General features: G+C 48.6%; 5 protein-coding genes across 5 annotated transcripts; 3 read left to right on the top strand and 2 right to left on the bottom strand.

The window, feature by feature from the left end:
• Positions 1-376: 376 nt before the first annotated feature.
• CLB4 (B-type cyclin) lies at positions 377-2,392 on the bottom strand. Its single transcript, XM_019128594.1, has one exon. It carries the CDS (start codon positions 1,939-1,941, stop codon positions 463-465), a length of 1,479 nt encoding a protein of 492 aa, XP_018986133.1. The 5' UTR covers positions 1,942-2,392; the 3' UTR covers positions 377-462.
• A 2,069-nt stretch (positions 2,393-4,461) lies between these two features.
• BABINDRAFT_161015 (nucleotidase) lies at positions 4,462-5,559 on the top strand. Its single transcript, XM_019128595.1, has one exon. The coding sequence runs from the start codon at positions 4,545-4,547 to the stop codon at positions 5,376-5,378; it is 834 nt and encodes a 277-aa protein (XP_018986134.1). The 5' UTR covers positions 4,462-4,544; the 3' UTR covers positions 5,379-5,559.
• An 848-nt stretch (positions 5,560-6,407) lies between these two features.
• Positions 6,408-7,618, top strand: BABINDRAFT_127288 (uncharacterized protein). The gene is made up of 2 exons (XM_019127000.1): positions 6,408-6,634; positions 6,715-7,618. The coding sequence occupies exons 1-2, from the start codon at positions 6,442-6,444 to the stop codon at positions 7,512-7,514; spliced, it is 993 nt and encodes a 330-aa protein (XP_018986135.1). The 5' UTR covers positions 6,408-6,441; the 3' UTR covers positions 7,515-7,618.
• Positions 7,609-9,310, bottom strand: BABINDRAFT_161016 (metallodipeptidase; the record flags this gene model as incomplete). The annotated part of the gene is made up of 1 exon (XM_019128596.1): positions 7,609-9,310. The coding sequence occupies one exon, from the start codon at positions 9,305-9,307 to the stop codon at positions 7,865-7,867; it is 1,443 nt and encodes a 480-aa protein (XP_018986136.1). The 3' UTR covers positions 7,609-7,864.
• Positions 9,311-10,023: 713 nt separating this feature from the next.
• Positions 10,024-16,603, top strand: BABINDRAFT_127355 (putative RNA helicase). The gene has a single exon (XM_019127001.1). It carries the CDS (start codon positions 10,509-10,511, stop codon positions 16,266-16,268), a length of 5,760 nt encoding a protein of 1,919 aa, XP_018986137.1. The 5' UTR covers positions 10,024-10,508; the 3' UTR covers positions 16,269-16,603.
• Positions 16,604-16,703: the final 100 nt, after the last annotated feature.

Consider the following 16,703-nt stretch of genomic DNA (forward strand, 5'->3'; position numbering starts at 1 on the left):
GCTCAGTCACTCCGTCCATCTTAACCTACATAAGGAGATACTCGCTTTACTCTTGTTAGGTGCTTGTATAAAAAGTAGCCCTGTTTAGTCTGCGTGGAGTACTACTGTTGCTGGATATCCTACAGAAGTAATATCTATATCTTCACACGAGGCATTGGCAGGTTGGTTGAAGGACGATTGGGTTAAACGTAATTCATACATGTCAAATGTGGTTAATCTGCGTAACCCTAGCGTACTGTAATCGGAATGTAGTTCTCGATGTCTTTATTCTGCCTAGAGTATATACAGCCACGTTTTTAGTGTTGAAATCAGCCTCCATCCCCGCACTTTGTTCCCCTTGGGAAACTCAAGCAATTTACAAACGCTAAGCTACATATTTTTTCCTCCCACGCTGCCCTTTTTGACAAGTGGAACGTGTTAAACTAAACAATGCCGAACAAAATTCATTATCATGGAACGGATTCAAAACTCCGATTCCTCTTCCGAGGCTTCCTCATCTGCCACTGCCTGGAAATACTCCTGGACAAAAGCAGCAGAACGGCGGTATCTTCTCTCTAAGTACTTGTTATAGATCGCCTTATGATGGACTTCGGGGTTACGACAAGCTTCTAGCAACAACTGGGCCAATGGACGCAACTGCGATTCGGTGTATCCGGAGTAGTAGACGTGGGCTGGGGTCCAAGTGCCACGATTAAGCAAACGGCGGGATAAATAGTGCGACCCGGCGGCTAACCACGATGGCTGGCACGCGACAAGCCTTGGCTCCATGATGGTAATCTCCAAGAAATACTTTGCCAACGTTCTGGTCTCGTAGTCATAGTCATCAGCCTTACTGGTACGTCTCAAGAAGGACATTGGGCCGGGCCAGCCCATCTCAAACTCAAGCACATCGATCATGAATCTTTCAGCTTTCAACAAGTCATCGACGGTATAGGAATTATCCACCATATAGGCAATTTCGTGAATCAGGGGACAGTTAATCTCCTCGTACTTGGCCGCGATGAACAATGCCACAATGCCAACAAGCTGGAAACGCGACAACGACACCTTACGTTTGCTCAAGAAGCGATCCATGTAGTTAATCGTCAAAAACAAAGTTTCAGGCAACAAATTAAAGCGGCCGTGCACTTGGACAATCCAATCGATAAGCACGCCACGCATGCCCCACTGCAACTCGTCCTGATGCTCCATGTAGCGGGCATCGGGGCAAAGCTTGATCTCCAATTCGTGCATGTAGTTGAAAATCTCCGGGGCATACTCCGCCACCATGGTGACATCATACGTGTCCTCGTCTTCTTCGTCCAAAGTGTCACGCGAAAAGACCTTCACTACATCCTGCAACTCGTTGAAAATGGTTCGATTCCACTTAGGCTCCAAGGGTTCAAACTCATCAATCTCCGAGGCGGGCTGTGTAAAGTGTTGTGTGGTGTCGGAGGTGGCAGCAGCTTCTTGTCCCTCTTCGTCTACTCCGTACTGGTGAGCGGTCTCCAACGGATGCGATTCCAGATGGGGCTTCTCCAACTGCGCTTCGTAGGTTTCATACTGTGTTATATGCTCAAAGCCTTGTAACTGATTCTCCTTCTCATAGTCCAAGTCGTCATCGGTGTGGTCTTCTTCGGCCTCCTGAGGCTTGATAGGATGCGAAAACGACTGCGAAAAGGGAGCGTGTCCTTCGGGCATAGCTCTGGACTGCAGTGGTTGTGAATAGGTTCTCTGGGCTTTGACGGCTCTTTCGTCCTTGGAGTCATCAAGGAAAATCTGGACGCGGGGAGCTATTTTGCGCAAACTCTCGATGGCGCTGGTGGTTCTGTAATTGCCCGGAATTGGAACATCGCCCAACGCCACACGGCTGATGGGCTGGGTTTTGCTTATCGACTCTTTTTGCTTGAATCTAACATCGTTTTCATTGCCAAAGGCGGCGGAAAGGGTCTTGGAATTCATTGTGGGCGGATGAAATATGTGCAGAAATGCGATGCCAACCGGATCGGATGATTATCAGTTAATTGTTCACAGCTAGTGGGGTAAGCGATTGACGGTAGTTGGAAATGAGTGGATAGCAAAAAGAGTGTTATGGTTTTGTCTGCAGGGTGAGAGAAAAACAAAACACAGAAACTACTTAAAAAAACACGGCTGGACAGACAAGTTTGTGATTGCGATGAAAAAAGGTATACAACAGGGGAGATGGGTTGTAGATGATATAATAGTAGAGTAGGCCAATCGAGATGTGGACTATGCTGATAACGTTCTGTGTGGTAGGGTGAGGTAATAAAAAAAATAACGAAAGACTATGGTTAGAATGTGTTGGGGGGAAACGTAAAAACGAGTGAAGTGGTTAATTGGGATTAGGTACTTGGTTCCGACAGCCAGAAGGGAAGAGGAAGAGAGATCAGAGATGTGTTTATAAGGAAGAGGGTACAAAGGTGTTTGTGTTTGTTAGCGGCTCTTAGCACTATGGAGAATATTCACCATGCGGCAGCTTGTTGTTATTTTTCTTCGTCTCGCCGCTTTGTTTACATGTTGTCATAGCCTGCATGCACGCATATCCCTGCAGAGGCCTAAAGCAGAGAGCGGTGTTGCCGCTAACTTTCAGAGCGGGGACATGGTTGTGGCTCTGGGAGGTTCATCTTATGGCTCAATGTGGTTACGTGCCAAATTAAGTGATCTCAGTCTTCCCTGGCCAAGGTATTTTTTGGTTTTGGGTAGTTGCTGTCTGCCCTGCATTCCCATTCGAAGCAAGCATAGGGCCGGGTTCCAGGCTGGGTTACATCAGTTTAGTTTTTCACAGGCGCGCTGCACGTGTACTGTGGCATAGTTACGAAGCTCACCCGAAAATAAGACAATAAACATCAAATTGCATGTTCGACATAGTTATAAACAAACGGTTTCAGGAGGAAGTCTACAAATCAGTTACGAAGTCTGTGTAGGGAAAGGATCCCGCAAGATCATAGCGAATAGATTAGAAGTATTAGAGAGTGTGTATTCCCTGCAGTGCGTTACACGTAAGGACAGGGGCATGCAGTGTAAACAAACTTCTAACAATCACTATGTCCTATGGATAGGCTTTTTTTCCTCGGGGATCTATTCCGGATGATACCACTGATTATCGGCTGTTTTATCCAGAAGTAAAGAGCTTTCATTGTTGAGAGTTTCCTGGTTTCGGCTTTCCTCCACGGCTTTCGTGCTTGTGTGTACATGGAAATCGCTGTAGATATTCGTAAGTACAGCGGTTACAAAAATCAGTGACATGCTGATAGTAGCTCCGGCGATGCATGCGTATGATGTGTCAAATTCGGAGCTTGCTGGGGTACATCAGTAGAAACTCCGCCACGATGATGGATCAGCATTCGAACTTCAGAGGAGCAGGGCTTGAGAGAATGATCAGTGTCCGCCTGGCTCGATGCTTTCTATTACTGATATCACATGCAGTAATTTGAGCTATTCTCAAATAGAATCCCACCCCTTGATAAATCCAGGGTTTAATGTCGTGGCCACTCTTCTGACTGTTTCTTTCACATAACCTCCGAGATTTTATGTTTACCTTGTATTAGGTAAAAGCCAGCTATTGTTGTTTCTTGTCCCGGTAAATTCTGACTTTCATTTTAGATCATCCCTACTTAATGCATTACCATAACGTTTTCCGGTGCCATTGTTACTTACCTCAGCTATTCTCGAGTGTTATTTTTTTAGCCGCCCGAAGATAATCAGACAATATTATGAACCTTAAAACCTGCCATTGAACCATACATGGATATATAATTAGTGAAATACAAAGGGGAATATGCGTTTCGGATCGTCAGGTACGTCTCGAAGTGCTGTATATGGAGGTTTACTTACTATCTGTTCGGGGAAGGCAATCCTGAGTGAGAGCTACTAGACTCTGGTGTTTACGTCTATCCCCTTTGGTAACAAGACAAAAACGATAATGTGTTCTTTCTGAAATATTCCTAAATTTGTGCAACCCGAATTATTAATACGTTGTTAGGTAATTTAAACTCAGTATAGCTCTATAAAGGATAGCACGTAGAGCTCCTCTGAGAGATCGAAAATTAACTGGGCACTACACCACATACACCAAGGCCACACAGCTTTGATATCCTTGCCTGCTTCACGAGAACTACACACTTTTTTTTTTATTCTCCGAGAAATCTTCAAAATATATCACACCCAAAATAACCAGCTGTTATTCAAATTGTAATTCCCGGGTATTTTCTGGATGGCAAATCCGACATTGGCTGTATTCCATGCTCTCCAAACTACCACAACGGGGCAAAAAGAAAGACCTGCACACAAGGAGCAACGCTTCCACAATCTACCTTGAACTCTAATCTATGCTTTCTTTTTTAGTCTCCGGATTACTCACCGTGCAGGCCTTTGAACTACACTATAAAGTACTGTCCCTTTCCCAGAAAGGTTGTGCTCGGCTCTCTCCACAATCTAATACCAGCAGTAACATATCGTGTTTACTATATTCGTAACTAATCCCGTTAAACATTCTCAGTCCAGTTCGACCAACCAGATTCTATCCTTCTAAACGACTATTCCGGATGACTGTGAACCCTGTTACATACACCAACCCTGAGATCACGGTTCAATACCCTGGCTCTCAAGTGACCTTGCCAAACGGGTTTGGACCAGTTCCAACCCTATCTGATACTCCGGTCTTCTATTTTGACATCGATAACTGTTTGTATGACCGTTCTCTCGGCATCCACGACCAGATGCAAGTTCTTATCCACGATTACTTCAAGGGAAACTTGTCCTTAAGTGATGAAGAAGCCCACAAGTTGCACATGACTTACTACAAGACGTACGGTCTTGCCATTGAAGGTTTGGTTAGAAATAACCAGGTTGACGCATTGGAATACAATGCCAAGGTTGACGACGCCTTGGCCTTGCACGGACTTATCACCCCAAATCTTAAGTTGAGAGCTATGTTGCAAGCTCTTAAGGAATCAGGAAGCTGCCGCATGTGGTTATTAACCAACGCATACAAGAACCACGCTTTGAGATGCATTTCTCTCTTGGGGTTAGGTGACTTGTTTGAAGGCTTGACCTTCTGTGATTATGCCCAAACGCCAATTGTCTGCAAGCCAATGACAGGCTACTTCACGAATGCGTTTGCGAAGTCTGGGTTGAAGGCAACTGAGGAAACCTTGGCAAACACTTACTTTGTGGACGATTCTGGTTTGAATTGCAAGGCTGGTGTGGACTTGGGTATGGGCCATGTAGTGCACTACATTGAGAGGAATGAAGATTATGAAGAGGTGGTTGGCAGTGATAATTACGCGAAATATTACAAGGCTGGTGGTAGAACTAACGGGATTAAGATCGTCAGAAACATCCTTGAACTTGAAACCGTCTGTTCTGAGCTCTTTTAGAGCTGAGACCCCTGGGTAGAGCAGAGTTGTACTCTTAGTCAACGAAATTACAAGCAGAACGAGGCGTGAATGGGTCCAGGTGCTAGAGTTTAAATATTCTGTCTACAAGTATAGATCTAATTGAAATGTGACAAAAGCTATAGAGACCCTATATCTGGGGCCAGCCCACATAAGTACGGCCTGTCATTTAAGAATTTATGGTTAATAGCTAGGTACTTTTAAATCCTCATGCATAATACTGAAAAATAGTTTGTATTTGTTATAATTCCATATTTAGTCTTAGAAAGAAGTTCCTCGGAGGCTACCTGTGATATAGATAATGTGAACTGTAGCCCGCCGTAGTTTTTACAAGGCTTGTTGGGTAGTATCCAAAATTGGAAATGAATAGGCCTATATTAAGCATATTACATCTAACGTTACTAGGCACCGCTGGTTATGTGCAATTCAGCTCACATAAATATCTCCTGTTACCGATATTTCTTAACAGATTAAAAGTGGCGAAAATGGCAGACCTGGTTCCGTATTCGTCAGTCTTATTTTAATTTCTTGTGATATGCTTAGCATTCTTGGAGACCTAAAAAAAAGTAGAGCTTTGGATTCATCACCCTATTATTTTATGTCCATTTTTTTATTTATTTTTTAGGCGTTTGTTTTTAGATTGGCCGGTATAAGGGCATACATCTAGTGAGCCGAGTTACCATTCTACCCTGTGATCTATCAGTGATATCTGTCGCACCCATCGATGGTCATACTTGCATGCAATCAGAGGAACAGAACACCCCACCCGAGATACTGACACGGAATTTACATACACATAAACTTCCCTATCTCTATTTATTCCTTCCAAACCTAATTAAAGTAATCACGATAAAGTTGTACCTGTGGGATGTTCCTTCTGTTTGGCCTGCACTAAGGCTTATAAGGCTTAACCGGCATTCTCCGCTGATCGATCGCACTATAGTAAGCAGCTGCCGCGGCCCGAGGGGAAAAACCACAAGGCAGTCTGCACGCAGTTGGAATAAGGAAGGCTTCACGCTTAACGCTGAACTCTAATAAGAAATCCATGCATGCCTTCATTTTGGTCACTGTTGCACCGCCACCGGAACTTCGCGGTAGGACATTGAAATTCGGCCTTGGCTCGCTTTCATCTTTCCTAATTACATATATTAAGTGTCCATTCCCGACTGTTTTAGTAGACCCCAACACTATAATCCCATTTGCAAAACCCCTTCCATATATATACAGTGGAAATATCCGATTCAAGCACGAGCTACAACATTCCAACCTCTCAGAACTCTCTAAATGACTATCAACGCTATTACATACACAAACCCTGAAATCACTGTTCCATACCCAGGTTCCCAGGTGTTTTTACCATACGGCTTCGGCCCAGCTCCAGTCCTCACCGATGCCCCAGTTTTTTACTTTGACATTGATAACTGCTTGTACGATCTCTCACTCGGAGTTCATGGTTTAACTCAGGTCCTTATCCATAAATACTTTAAGGAGAGATTGAATTTGTCTGACACCGAAGCTCATAACTTGCACATGGCCTACTATAAGACATACGGTCTCGCCGTTGAAGGTTTGGTAAGAAATAACCAGGTTGACGCATTGGAATACAATGCCAAGGTTGACGACGCCTTGGCCTTGCACGGACTTATCACCCCAAATCTTAAGTTGAGAGCTATGTTGCAAGCTCTTAAGGAATCAGGAAGCTGCCGCATGTGGTTATTAACCAACGCATACAAGAACCACGCTTTGAGATGCATTTCTCTCTTGGGGTTAGGTGACTTGTTTGAAGGCTTGACCTTCTGTGACTATTCCCAAACGCCAATTGTCTGCAAGCCAATGACAGGCTACTTCACGAATGCGTTTGCGAAGTCTGGGTTGAAGGCAACTGAGGAAACTTTGGCAAACACTTATTTTGTGGACGACTCGGCTTTAAACTGCAAGGCTGGTGTGGACTTGGGTATGGGCCATGTAGTGCACTACATCGAAAGAGATGCGGATTATGAGAAGGTGATCAACAGCGATGATTACACAAAGTACTACAAGGCTGGTGGCAGAACTAACGGGATCAAGATCGTCAGAAACATTCTCGAAATTGAAACCGTTTGCTCTGAGCTTTTCTAATTGAAGCAGAGTAGATTGGCTTGTAAAATGCATGCGACGTAAATTTTAGATATTAATAAATGAATATTCGAAAATCCGGGCGAAATGATATAAAGGGCAGCTCATTAACATTAATCGTAGGACAGCCAGGACTGTCGGAACCTTCGCGACTAAAGGCAGCTCGTATTAGAGGTGGAGTATAACCCCGGCTAAGCCATTCCTTAGGGCTGAAATTATTCTATACACCCCTTAACCAACTTGAACCAGCATTTAGTCGGATTCTGGTTCCCATTTACCCTCACAGCTTACACATCCAAGTTTTATTACAGAGCCGTTTCTTTAGGACATAAATAGAGTTCGTACTGCCACGCTCAGTTGGTGTCAGAGGCAGCATAGTAGTGCAAGTAGGCACCCAAGGTCTTGATACCACCGATGTAGTTGGACATGTCGACCTTTTCGTTAATGGAGTGGGCACCATCGTCACCTCTACCCATTGGCAACAACAAGACGGAGGTCTTTAACTTCTCCTCGAAAGACAAGGTGATTGGGATAGAACCACCCTCTCTGGTCAAATCTGGTTCAACGCCCCAAACAGCCTTGGTGGCCTTGGCGGCGGCAGTGAAAGAGGCATTGTGTGGGTTAGAAACCCAGTAGGCACCGTCGTGGATCAACTCACAGGTGGCTGTGTTTGGCGAGCCCAACTTGGCGAATTCGGCATTGACATAATCGATAACAATCTGGTCCAACTTAGCGGATTCGATGTTTGGAACGGTTCTGATGGAGAACTTACCGATAACCTTGGATGGAATGACGGTCTTGGCACCACCGGAGGAGAAAGCACCTTCGACACCGTGGATGGACAACGATGGAAATCTCCATCTGTGCATCAAGATGTCCTTCTTAGACTGGTACAAAGCGGTGTTGGAACCAGAGGCGGCAGTCAAGTCAGAGACGTCAAAGTCGATGTCCTTATACAACGCTTCTTCCTCTGGGGTGACTGGGGCAACCATCTCCATGATGCCCGGGATCTGGATTTCACCCTGGCCGTTAACAAGAGTGGCCAAAACGCGAACCAAGTCGGTCATTGGCTCGGCAATGACACCGCCAAAGATACCAGAGTGCAAATCGGCACCTGGACCCTTGATGGAGACCTGGTAGTAGTTACACCCTCTCAATCCATAAGTCAAGACTGGCTTCTTGGTACCCAACCAGTAGTTGTCCGAAATACAGACGGCATCCACACCCTTGAAGTAGGCATCCCTCTCCTGTTCGATCAACTCATCGAGTCCAAGGGAACCGGATTCTTCCATACCTTCGAAACAGGTGACAATGTTGACAGGCAACTCAATCCCGGCATTTCTGTGGGCCTCAATAGCGTTCAACCACCCAATGACTGGGCCCTTGTCGTCGGTAGAGCCTCTACCGTACAACTTGTCGTCCTTCAAGACCAACTCGAATGGGTTAGTGTTCCAACCGTCTTCGAGGAGAGCTGGTTGGACATCGTAGTGACCGTAGATCAAAACGGTCTTCTTAGATGGGTCCTTACCGAAACGGGACAAGACAACTGGTGGCAATTGCAAGGTGGAGTTAATGACTGGGGGTGGCTGAGTGCCTAGCTCCTTCAACTCGATGTCGACAGCACCCAAGTTTGCCAACTGCTCCTTCAAGTAATGGGCCATCTCGACGACCTGTGGTCTTAAGCCTTCGTCACTGGAGACGGAAGGAATGGCAACGGCATCGCTCAATCTTTGGATAAAGGCCGGCTTTAATTCGTCAACCTTAGAGAAGTATGTTTCGAGGGTAGTTTGAGACATGGTTTTATGTGAGTTAGGATCGGTAATGATCTTGCGTGTCGCAAAAAGAGATCTTTTTATGAGTTTGGCGGCCAACCTCAAGGAGCGAAATTTGTTTCGCGCTTACAACTGTCAAAAACAGACTCTGGTCTGTCCGGCATATAGGATAGCAAGGTACGTCCGTGCTACCACACGGCTGCCGAGGGGTTTTTTACGATGTTCCCGTGAGCGCCTACAACCGAGATCCTAACGGCGGAGCTGCCTGCAGCCTAGGGAGACATGACAACTTTACGCTGGTAGTATCCATTTGAGCGGAGGTGTTTGTGGCCTTTGTCTGCTACTGTTTCAAGGTACGCTATAAGCCTTCGTTACTATTTTATAGAGCTGTACGGAGTGTGAAACACATCAATTGGTCTAGGTGGGGGCTTGGTGCAGGCTTTCTTTTGCTCGGACGAAACGCACATGCATACATTTTAAATCGAAAAACTTTGTACGGGCGTAGTGGCCATACTGTAATTAAGGAGAGTAGCGTGCAAAACTATGTGGGTATATATATATATATATGTATATATAGTGTAGTAATTTGTCAGTGTGCTATTGCCGGTATTTGTGGGCTCGGACTTAGGTATAGAAATGGTATGCGCAATCAATATCAAGACTACATTCATCGGTATTTAAGTAATGGATCCAACTTGGTATTTAGCAACAAAGAGAACATATGGTCAACAATAATAAAAGTAATTAAATCATTACGTGCATAATTTTACGTTATGCCAATATCAATTTTTTATATACCCATTGCAAAACATTCATACACAGGCATTAACATATTATTCAATAGCTTACTTCTAAATACGGATTAAAAAACGCATTTGGGATACTTCCTATTAAAGAATCTGCCGTGACTCATGAAGACAAAGCAACTTTACCAGTGGGCTCTGCCAGCCTCCACCCTTCGCCAGACTTCTCCCCACCTTAAACACAGACCCAAGCCCCTACAATTCACGAGAAACACTCTGAAATCACAGATCTAACCTCTCCCATAAAAAAGGCCAATATAACTAACAAAAAAACAAATAATCCAATCTAATTATTGCCAGTTTTGCCACCGGGTTTGCCACCGATTCTTGGTATTTTCTTATCTACAGGACTGAAAACTATCTTTTAAAAACCTCCCCACCTCCACTTCTCTTACTCTTTCCGTCTACCCCAACGAACTACCATGGCATCATATTCCGCATCCCTGACCAAGTCGTATCTCCAGGCAATGCAGCCGATGCTAGAGCTGCTCAATGAGTTGGCCCTTGCCACCAACCCCAAGCTCCCCACGATCGACACCGAACCGCCAGCAGAACTCGACCTCGACCTGTTGCTCAGCCGTTTCGGTAGCATCACCACAGACTTCGAGACATCTGGATCCGATAGTGAGGATCTGCTTGCGGAGCTCACAGCGAAATTGGACTCCATTGCCAAGGGAGCGCTTCTCGACTCCATCGTGGCTACGCTTTCCAGCTCGCAGGACGATCTTCAGTCGTCGTTGTTCGACCTTCTCGGGTTTGATGAGTTTGACCTTATTTCGTGGATTGTGCAAAACAAGCAGGGGATTTTGGAAGCACGCAGGGATTTGAACATTGATGCGCGCGAGGATCTGGACTTGCGCACACCCCAGCTTATGACCCCCCAGCAACGCGACGACCAGCTTCGAGAAAATCACTTACGCACTAAAAACCAGACACTTCTCCCCCGCAGTACCAACCAGGAATATCCCCACGTGTTCAGAGCCTATGACGCTGGCAACACCCTCTCCGTTACGGGGAAAAAGTTTGCCCTCCCGATCGGCACCACGCGCCAGTCGCTCGAGACCCACGAAGAGATCATCATTCCGTACCCCGATAAACGCCCGCCAATCATCAACGAACGACTTGTACCGGTGGCGGAACTCGACTTCCTCTGCCAGGGCACCTTCAAGGGCTACGACACGCTCAACCGCATGCAGTCGTTAGTGTATCCCGTCGCGTACAATACCAACGAAAACATGTTGGTGTGCGCGCCGACGGGTGCGGGTAAAACCGATGTGGCGATGCTCACGGTGCTCCACACAATCAACCAGTTCGTGACAGAGACACAGACGTCCGAAGGCATCCAGGTGGACATTGACTACGACGAGTTCAAGATCGTGTACGTGGCGCCGCTCAAGGCGCTCGCGGCAGAGATTGTCGAAAAAATGGGCTCGCGGCTCGCATGGCTCGGGATCCAGGTGCGTGAGTTGACGGGGGACATGCAGTTGACCAAGGCCGAGATCATGAAGACGCAGATGATCGTGACGACGCCCGAGAAGTGGGACGTGGTGACACGCAAGGCCAACGGTGATAACGACCTCGTGAGCAAGGTAAAGCTTCTCATCATTGACGAGGTGCATTTGTTGCACGAGGAGAGAGGGTCGGTGATCGAGACATTGGTCGCGCGTACGCTCCGTCAGGTGGAGTCGTCGCAGTCGATGATCCGGATCGTCGGGCTCTCGGCCACCTTGCCCAACTTTATGGACGTGGCGGACTTCCTCGGGGTCAACCGCCACATGGGGATGTTCTACTTCGACCAGTCCTTCCGGCCGTGCCCGTTGCAGCAGCAGCTCCTCGGGGTGCGTGGTAAGGCTGGTAGCATGCAGTCGCGCGAACTTATCGACAAGGTCGCGTATAACAAGTTAGTAGAAAAGTTGGACGACGGTAAGCAGGTGATGGTGTTTGTGCATTCGCGCAAAGACACGGCCAAGACCGCGCGCACGTTCATCAGCATGGCACAAGAGCACCACGACAGCGAGCTCTTTGACTGTTCGCTTTCAGAATCGCACGACCGCTTCGCACGCGAGATGGCGAAGAACAAGAACAAGGACTCGCGCGAGCTCTTCGCGCACGGCTTCGGTGTCCACCACGCTGGGATGCTCCGTAGTGATAGAAATCTCACCGAAAAAATGTTCCTCAACGGTGCCATCAAGGTGCTTGTATGCACGGCAACGCTTGCATGGGGTGTAAACCTTCCCGCAGCTGTGGTCATCATCAAGGGCACTCAGGTGTACGACCCCAAACGTGGTGGCTTTGTTGACCTCGGCATCTCCGACGTGATCCAGATCTTCGGGCGTGCGGGGAGACCACAGTTTGAAAAGTTCGGTACAGGCATTCTCTGCACCTCCAGCGATCGTCTCGACCACTACTTGTCGCTTATTACGCAACAACACCCGATCGAATCACGACTCCTGGAGAAGCTTGTGGACAACTTGAACGCGGAGATCTCGCTCGGAACGGTAACTAATGTCGACGAGGGTGTTCAGTGGCTTGGCTACACATACATGCACGTGCGGATGCGCCAGAACCCGTTCGCGTACGGTATCGACTGGGAGGAGTTGAGCCAGGACCCACAGTTGGGTAACCGCCGCCGGCTGATGATTGTTGCGGCCGCCAGACGCCTCCACACGCTTCAGATGATTGTGTTTGACGAGCGGTCCAACGCGTTCATTGCGAAGGATCTCGGACGCGTGGCATCCGACTTCTACTTGCTCAACAACTCGATCGAGATCTTCAACCAGATGATGAATGCGCGCGCAACCGAGGCGGATGTGCTCTCCATGATCAGTATGAGCAGCGAGTTCGATAACGTCAAGTTCCGTGAGGAGGAGGCGGTGGAGTTGAAGAAGTTGACAGAGCTGGCACCGTGCCAGATTGGTGGTGACCCCGGCAGTGCGCAGGCCAAGACCAACGTGTTACTCCAGGCGTACGTGTCGCACGCACATGTGCGTGACTCCGCGTTGGTCTCGGACACCAATTACGTTGCGCAGAACGCTGCTCGTCTCTGTCGTGCGCTCTTCTTGATCGGGGTTAACCGTAAGTGGGGGACCTTCTCCAAGATCATGTTATCGATTTGCAAGTCCATCGACAAGCGGATCTGGTCGTTTGACCACCCGATGAAGCAGTTCGACCTTCCGGCCGACATCATACGTAATTTGGCCCACAAGAACCCGTCCATGGAGCTCCTACGCGATATGGAGGCGCGCGAGTTGGGCGACTTGATCCACAACCAGCGCATGGGTACGGTACTCTACAAGTTGATTTCGCGGTTCCCGACGTTACTCCTCGATGCGGAAATCTTTCCAATCACCAGCAGCGTGATGCGTGTGCACGTGAACTTGGAGGCCGACTTTGTGTGGGACGACCGCTACCACGGTGGGGCCCAGGTGTTCTGGATCATGGTAGAGGAGTCCGATCAGTCGCAGATTCTCCACTTTGAAAAGTTTATCTTGGGAAAGAAGCAGCTCAGTCACCCGCACGAGTTGGACTTCATGATCCCGCTAAGCGACCCGTTGCCACCGCAAGTAGTCATCCGCGCCATCTCCGACAACTGGATCGGCGCCGAGACGTCGCACGCCATCTCGTTCCAGCACCTTATCAAACCGCACAACGAAACGCTCCAGACCAAGTTGCTCCGCCTCCAGCCACTCCCCGTGACCGCGTTGCACAACAAGGAGATTGAGAAGATCTACCTGGCCCGCTTCAGCTACTTCAACCCGATGCAGACGATGACGTTCCACAGCTTGTTCAACACGAACCTGAGCGTGTTTGTGGGGTCGCCGACGGGGTCCGGGAAGACTGTTGTGGCCGAGCTCGCGATCTGGCACGCGTTCCGTGACTTCCCTGGCACCAAGGTTGTGTATATCGCGCCGATGAAAGCGTTGGTGCGTGAGAGAGTTGATGACTGGCGTGCGCGCATTTGTGCAAACACGCCTTACAAGTTGGTGGAAATGACGGGTGACTCGTTGCCCGAGGCGCGTGATGTCCGCCTCGCGGACATCATCATCACCACGCCTGAGAAGTTTGACGGTATCTCGCGTAACTGGCAGACGCGTAAGTTTGTTACTGAGGTTTCATTGGTCATTATGGACGAGATCCATTTACTTGCGTCGGACCGTGGCCCGATCTTGGAGATGATTGTATCGCGGATGAACTACATCTCGTCACAGACCAAGAACCCGATCCGGCTTCTCGGGATGTCCACCGCTGTGTCCAACGCCTACGACATGGCCGGCTGGTTAGGGGTCAAGGAGGGCTTGTTCAACTTCCCGCAGTCCGTGCGTCCGGTGCCGTTGCAGATGTATATCGACGGCTTCCCGGACAACCTCGCGTTTTGTCCGTTGATGAAGACCATGAACAAGCCCGCGTTTATGGCGATCAAGGCGCACTCGCCAACAAAGCCCGTGTTGATCTTTGTGGCGTCGCGCCGTCAGACCCGGCTTACTGCGTTGGACTTGATCCACCTCTGTGGGGCAGAGGACAACCCGCGGCGGTTTATGCGTATGAACGAGGACGAGCTTGCGGATATCCTCCAGGATGTCAAGGATGACACGCTCCGCCTCTCGTTGCAGTTTGGGATCGGGCTCCACCACGCTGGTTTGGTGGAGTCTGACCGTCAGATCTCGCACAAGTTGTTCGAGACGTCCAAGATACAAATCTTGGTAGCAACCTCGACGCTTGCGTGGGGTGTGAACCTCCCTGCCCACCTCGTGATTATCAAGGGGACGCAGTTCTTCGACGCAAAGATCGAAGGGTACCGCGATATGGACTTGACGGACATTCTCCAGATGATGGGGCGTGCCGGGCGGCCGGCGTTCGATACCAGCGGGATCGCTATTGTGTACACGAAGGAGTCAAAGAAGACGTTTTACAAGCACTTCTTGAACGTGGGATTCCCTGTCGAATCTTCGCTCCATAAGGTAATGGACAACCATATCGGGGCAGAGATCTCCGCGGGGACGATTAAAACGCGCCAGGACGCGTTGGACTTCCTCACGTGGACGTTTCTCTACCGCCGCGCGCACAACAATCCGACGTACTACGGGATTGAGGACAGTACGCCGTTCGGTGTTGGTCGGTGGTTGGCTAGCCTCATCGACGATACCATTACCAACTTGGAGGAGTCCAAGTGCGTAGTCACCACTGGCTCCAACGTCATCAAGCCAACACCGTTCCTCCACATCTCATCCTTCTACTACTTGTCGCACATGACTCTCCGCAACCTCGTGAACCGTATCACGCCGAATGCCACGTTCCGCGAGGCGTTGCGTTGGATGTGTGAGGCCGCGGAGTACGACGAGTTGCCGACCCGCCACGGCGAGGAGTTAATCAACATGGAGATGTCGCAGGAGATGCGCTACCCGGCCGAGGATCTCGATTGCGAGTTCGTCTGGGACCCGCACGTGAAGTCGTTCTTGTTGCTTCAGGCGTTCATGAGCCGCGTAGACTTGCCTATTGCGGATTATTCTCAGGACACAGTGTCGCTCTTGGACCAATCGCTTCGTATCCTCCAAGCGTACGTCGATGCGGCTGCCGAGTTGGGCTACCTCGCAACGGTGTTGGTGTTTGTGAAGATGATGCAGTGTGTCAAACAGGGATGTTGGTACGACGATGATCCGTTGTACAATCTCCCGGGGTTGACATCCCGTCCGAAGAGTACCACGTCTGTGTCGCTAGCGGCTGTGGGCGCGATGAATGCGGGCGCGGTGACCAAGCTTGCGGACAGACTCGGAGTCGCGCGTGAGAAGCGCCGCGCATTCGCGGACGTTGCTGGAAAGTTGCCCACCGGAAAGCTCGAGGTGTTCCAGAAGGATGCCGCCACGCTCAGCATTAAAATGCCGCACGACAACCCACCGATGAGCAAGGAGTTTAAGGTGTACTGCCCACGCTTCCCGAAGGCACAGCGCGAGTCGTGGTTTGTGATTGTTGCCGATGAGGAGCATAACGAGTTGTATTTGATCAAGCGGGCGTCTCCGCGGATGATCAAGGGGAAGGGTATCGTTGCGTGTACCTTGGATATTCCGCTGGAGATGTGCGGAGCCACATTGAAGGTGATTGTGATTAATGACGCGGTGGATATTTGTTATGAGCAGGAACATACATTCGTGGAGGTAAGCGAAAGCAATTCAAGTGACTTGTCGTAACTGCCAGAGAGAAAAATAAGTCTTACGCTGTGAATGTGAGTATTATAGGCTGTTTGGATTTAATCAACTTCTATAGATGCTGTGTATTACAGGGATTTATTGTTTTCGCTTGACTCCACGGGGGGGCTTGGAGGTGTCTGAGATAGGAAAGGCACTACTAATATTCAAAAGCGAGTGGGAGGCTGTCTATCTATCATGGGATTCACGTGTGTAAATCTTCCCCTTTGTACCCCCAATCGGTTTATGGTTTTCACTATTGAGGGCAATACACGGTAGCTTTAACCCAGTTATAAAAGAAGCGAGAGTTATTTAAAACTAGTCCATGCCTCTTGCTATTTTCTATAGCTTTCGCGGTTTACCCTTTTCTAGAAGGTATTGGAAAGCATAGCTGAGCTAATTTGAAACGAGTGAATTTGAAGCAGGCAAACTTAAAGC

Source organism: Babjeviella inositovora, assembly GCF_001661335.1.
Source record: "Babjeviella inositovora NRRL Y-12698 unplaced genomic scaffold BABINscaffold_4, whole genome shotgun sequence".
Classification (NCBI taxonomy): Eukaryota; Fungi; Ascomycota; class Pichiomycetes; order Serinales; genus Babjeviella; species Babjeviella inositovora.